This window comes from Malus sylvestris, chromosome 6, assembly GCF_916048215.2.
Source record: "Malus sylvestris chromosome 6, drMalSylv7.2, whole genome shotgun sequence".
Lineage (NCBI taxonomy): Eukaryota > Viridiplantae > Streptophyta > Magnoliopsida > Rosales > Rosaceae > Malus > Malus sylvestris.
Genome location: NC_062265.1, coordinates 19,470,384 through 19,475,569, shown reverse-complemented (window position 1 = coordinate 19,475,569; position 5,186 = coordinate 19,470,384). Strand labels below are relative to the sequence as shown.

Genomic DNA, 5,186 nt, shown 5'->3' with positions numbered 1-5,186 from the left:
GTTGACAACGAGGGTTTTATTAATTAGTAGAGATACTAGCATTTGCCCACACACTTTGTGTGTATGAATACATTTTTTTAGAAAATGAGAAGGAGAGAGAGAGAGAGAGAGAGAGAGAGAACGTGGGTGAGTGGGATATTTTTGGTTTTTTTTTTTAATTTTTTTTAATTTTAAATATTAGAGATATTTTAACATCATTTGTAGGTGAGACTTCAATAAAAAACAGTAAAATTTAGACTTGTGAAATTATATTATTGCCCATCATTTGTTTTGTGTGATAGAAGACTAAATTGTCTTTTCACCATCTTTTGGTTGACACAGAGGGTTCATTAATTAGTAAAGATAATTATTATAGTATTTTTTTAGGGTTATAAAATTATAAAATTAATATTTTGCTTATCGTATATTGTGTTATTCATGTGTATACCCGAATTAACCCGTTATTTTAACATGTGTTTATTAGGTTACCCAATAACGACCTGATTCGTTTTTGTGTCGACCCGAACATCTATTAATTTAGTATTGTGTCGTGTCAGATTATCGAGTCGTGTTAAAAATTACTAAACCTAACGCAGACCAACCCAGTCCAACCCAACCCAATCCAGGTCCATCTACTTCATCCGGACGATCCCAATAATTGCCGCGAAGATATAAAACCGGATAAAACTCAAGGCACAAAAGGTCAGAAGCTACAGAGTCACTCATAAAGCTGATCAACATCAAAATCCTGGACCCGTGGCATGACAAAGAATGAAGAGAAAATTCACCAAAAAGAAGAAATGAAGCTGAAAGTATACGTCGATAGATTGTCACAACCATCTCGTGCAATTTTAATCTTCCTCAAGTAATCTATACTTTCCTTTTTTTCTCTTGTTTCCAAATTTTAAGGTTTTTGTTGTTATTTCTATAATTAGATTGATAAATTTCCTAGTTTTTGAATCTGGGTTGTTGTTTTTGCTGTCTGATTTTTTACACGTTTCTTTTTTCCGTGTTGTGAAAGGGTAAATGGAATAGAGTTCGAGGAGATTAAGATGGACATATCCAAACGTCAACACTTGTCTCCTGAATTCAAAAGTATGTCTACATATGTTAATTTCGATTCAATTCAGGTTTATGTTTGGTGATCAGTGAATTTATTTTGTTTTTTCTATTTTCTGGACTAATAAATTGGTTATAAACTTATTTGGGTAAGTTTTTTCTTTTGGATGGAGATGATATTCTAATCTAATCTAAACTACGGGGATGGGGATTCGAACTTGGGTGCAGACGGGGTACATGCCCTTAGTCGACTTGGCTACGTTTAAGTCCGCAAACTTATTTGGGACCCAATAGTTTTGAACTGATGTTTCTTATTGAATGATAACCATGTTGGTGAAAAATGGAAAAACAAGTACTTGTGGGACGTATATGACTTTCGAGTGTCCTCTCAGAGAAATCACTCAAGAAGATCATTGAATGATCGGGGTTAATTCGCAAGTAATGAAACAATATGTTTTAATCTTTTTACCATCATGTTTTTTATATTGCTAATGTGGTGTCCCTAGCGTAGTAGTAACGTACCAAAGTTGTTCACTGAAGCTTACAAGAAAAAGAGGGAAGGATTCTATGCTGGATGAGTGGGATGGTATCTGCTGAATGGCTCATGGTTTTTTGTTTTTTTTTAATTTTTTTATATGATATGTAGAAATAAACCCTATGGGACAAGTTCCTGCTATTGCTGATGGGAGATTTAATCTCTTTGAAAGGTAATTAATTATATTTCGTGTTTTGTACACTGTAGTAACTATCTTAGGTTTTCTCTATTCAGTTTATTCATCCGTTCCTTCTTTTTGTCAGTCATGCAATTCTTGTTTATCTTGCTTGTGCATTTCCTGGAGTAGCAGATCATTGGTAAGTCTTGTTGCTTCCTTGTTGCCGTGAATTCTTTTGACATAAATGGCATGGGTTTGGTTATGTAATTTGGATATGGACATGCTCAATACTTTGCCTTGTGAGTTTGTGTTCAATTTATTTTGATGAATTACAATACATACTGCTCTTAGACAAATAGAACTTACATTTTCTCGCACTTCAGATCATCTCTGAAGATCCAAAGAAAAGGAAGCACATATAAAAGTCGATTTTTTTTAGAATTTCTTATTGTTTTCTTGTCAAAGTTCAGAATTTCTAATAATGTAGAGCAGAATTATAATTATGGCCAACAAAAGTTAGCAATGCAAGCTTGGTAATTATGATATTTTAGTTACCTTATCAATTATTAAGGACACACTTACATTAAACCAAAATATCATTTTCCAAGGAAATATCGTGGCATCTGGGTTCATGCAGCTTCTGTTTCAAAAGTGTTTCATACTCTCAAATGGTTTATCATTTTTATCTATAGTTCTGTAAATAACCTTTCCTTTTTGTGCTTTCAGGTATCCAGCTGACCTTTTCAGGAGAGCTAAAATCAACTCAGTATTGGATTGGCATCACTCTAACTTACGCCGTGGCGCAGGTCTCTATACTTGTCTACCAAATTATGCTTCTGATTTCTTTAGTCTGGTCGCATTTGATTCTGCTTTCTCCTTGCAGCTTGCAGTAAGAAAAGTTGTTAATAACTGTATATTGATGATTCTATTCTTCAGCGATATAACTTCTTTCTATCTGATGAGCTGTTGCTAGGGAGATTTATTATATACCTATACAGTTATACATAAAAGAACCTATGTGTTATACATAAAAGAACCTATGTGCAGTGAGCCAGTGACTCAGGTAGAAATTTGTGAGTTTGAATTCAGTGATATATGACTGATTAGTTTCAGGCCCCAGAAGAGAAAAAAGCCTCAATTGTATAGTCTTTGTCAATGGTATTTGGTTCTCATTGTTGAAAATATATGCACAAAATGTGGAAAGAAATAAGAATAATAATGATAATCATTTAGATTCAGCCATCCGCGAGTACCTGTACCTCGTTTTCTGTTAAACAGATTTGTATGTATTATTTTTCAACTTGCAGATGCACTACTTTCAGCCAGTTTAAATCTCAATGTATTTACTTTGTTGTTATTAAAGTGTTTGTTTAAATCACATACATTCTTCCTATGGCAGTGATAGATATGTAGTTATGGTTCATGCTGCATTAGATTGCATTTTTCATTGGCTATTGAATTTTCACATACATACATCTGTCTTCAGTAGCGAGCAATATACCGTTGACACAATATAATTTTTGGTTATTCTTTGTTGTCATGTCGCCCTCAACAAGATACATATTTGAACAGTAAAGTACTTGCTTTGGTTTCCCCTTGTCTTATTTATTTTCCTTTGATGCATCTCTTTCAGCACCATACATTCTAAATACTGTACTTGCACCCGTGCTTGGACTTCCATTGAATCCACAAGCAGCTGCTGAAGCTGAGAAACTTTTGTCCTCCTCTTTGTCAAAAATAGAGTCGATTTGGCTCCAAGCTAATGGAAAATTCTTGGTGGGTGGCCTCAAACCATCCATAGCAGATCTCAGCATGGTTTGTGAAATCATGCAACTTGAGGTAAATAGATGCGGCTCATGCTTATAAATGTTGCTTTATGGGTCAATTTCATTTAAATAATTGGAATGGGTTTGTGGGTTCGGAAGTATTTTCTTCAACTTGTCATGTATAATGAACCAAATTCTACTGATGAAGTAAATAGGTAAAAAGTAGTACACGATGAGAGATGAAGTATTAACATTTACAGTTGATTGAAGCAATGGTTTCTTGGTGTGTTAATTATTTATGAAAAGTGGTAAAAAACGCGTCATCCTTCCACCTTTGACGTGTTCTTGGTCTGCTAAATTTTGAATGTTGCTCTATTTCTAGCTTACTATCTAGAAGGGAATCTATCAAGTCATTCTCCTTATATATTCAAGATTTCTATTGGCTTGAGATAAATAAAACCATACTATTGTTGTCTACTGGATTTGTTCTGTTCTATTGATGTTTTGTGACATCATGGGAATGATGTAATCTACTGAGCTAAACTGGCCATGGAAATTAGATACAGAAAATTATATAGGCAGTGCCTGTACCAACATCGTAAATTTATTGGGGAAACATTCAACTCTGCAAGTTTGAAATAACCTTACTCCACTCTATCGATGTTAGATTAACCAGTTGTGGTTCTGTCTGAAGATAGGATGAGCCCCTATGTGATCTCTACCGGATTTTTACTTTGGTTGTGGAAGAGGATCTATTGGTCCGGTCATTCTCTGTAGTAAAAGATTATACATTATAAAGAAAACAGCCTTCATTTGCGGATGACATCACGTGATATCTTAACGCTTCATTCTGTCTGTAGCTTGTAGATGAGAAGGACCGCAATCGTATACTTGGCCCGCACAAGAGAGTTCTACAGTGGATTGAGGATACTAAAAATGCGACCAGACCTCACTTCGATGAAGTACATGAAGTTCTCTTCAGGGCCAAAACAAGATTTCAAGAGCGGCGGTTGATGGGAGAAAGCAACAAGACCGATTCCAGCGATAGAGCAGCTGTGCGTTCAAAGATGTGATGTGATGTGATGTGAGAATCCATATATGTGATTCGAAGTGCTGTTAGAATATTGGCCTTTTCGCGTGACTTGAGCCTGGCCGGCAACGTTAAATGTCAATGTATACTTTGACATGTGCAATGTTTTACTTCACTATCAAGTTAATAAGGGCTTGTTTGGTATTGTTGTGAGCAGCTATCCAGATTGGAACTTCCGTTGAGCAATCTTCTGAACGTTTGCATCTCTTCTTGTATCGTGACAACTCTGTAACGTAAACAAATGATCTACTCTCTTTCACTCTCCTTATCACAACTCTATTCAATGGGGCTAGAATGGTTATTTTTGTGTATTGAGTGTGAAAGTGGGGATCCTTGTTATATAGTAAAAGAGGTGAAATCTGAGTAGGGAACTTCCCATCATGTAATCCTACTCGAACAAGACTTTATCACCTAAACTTTAGATTCATATCTGATTAGGTATCACAATTGTTTTAGCTATAAATTCCTTATAACACACTCCTCTTATTAGTGTATAAGTATTATTGAAATCAATCTCTATAATCCTTAGTCTATATGAGATGTTACAACATACAAGTGTGCAACTCTAATATAGTCTTACATGGTAAACTTTTTTGGAAAAAGTGCTTTTAACAAAATTAAAAAAAAAAAAGTATAGTA

At 34.8% G+C, this 5,186-nt stretch overlaps 1 protein-coding gene across 1 annotated transcript; it reads left to right on the top strand.

Moving 5' to 3' along the window:
- Window positions 1–644: 644 nt before the first annotated feature.
- On the top strand, window positions 645–4,848 carry LOC126627343 (glutathione S-transferase T1). Its single transcript, XM_050296810.1, has 7 exons — window positions 645–844; window positions 1,001–1,074; window positions 1,685–1,745; window positions 1,837–1,890; window positions 2,418–2,497; window positions 3,325–3,530; window positions 4,318–4,848. The coding sequence occupies exons 1-7, from the start codon at window positions 741–743 to the stop codon at window positions 4,528–4,530; spliced, it is 792 nt and encodes a 263-aa protein (XP_050152767.1). The 5' UTR covers window positions 645–740; the 3' UTR covers window positions 4,531–4,848.
- The last annotated feature ends 338 nt before the right edge of the window (window positions 4,849–5,186 follow it).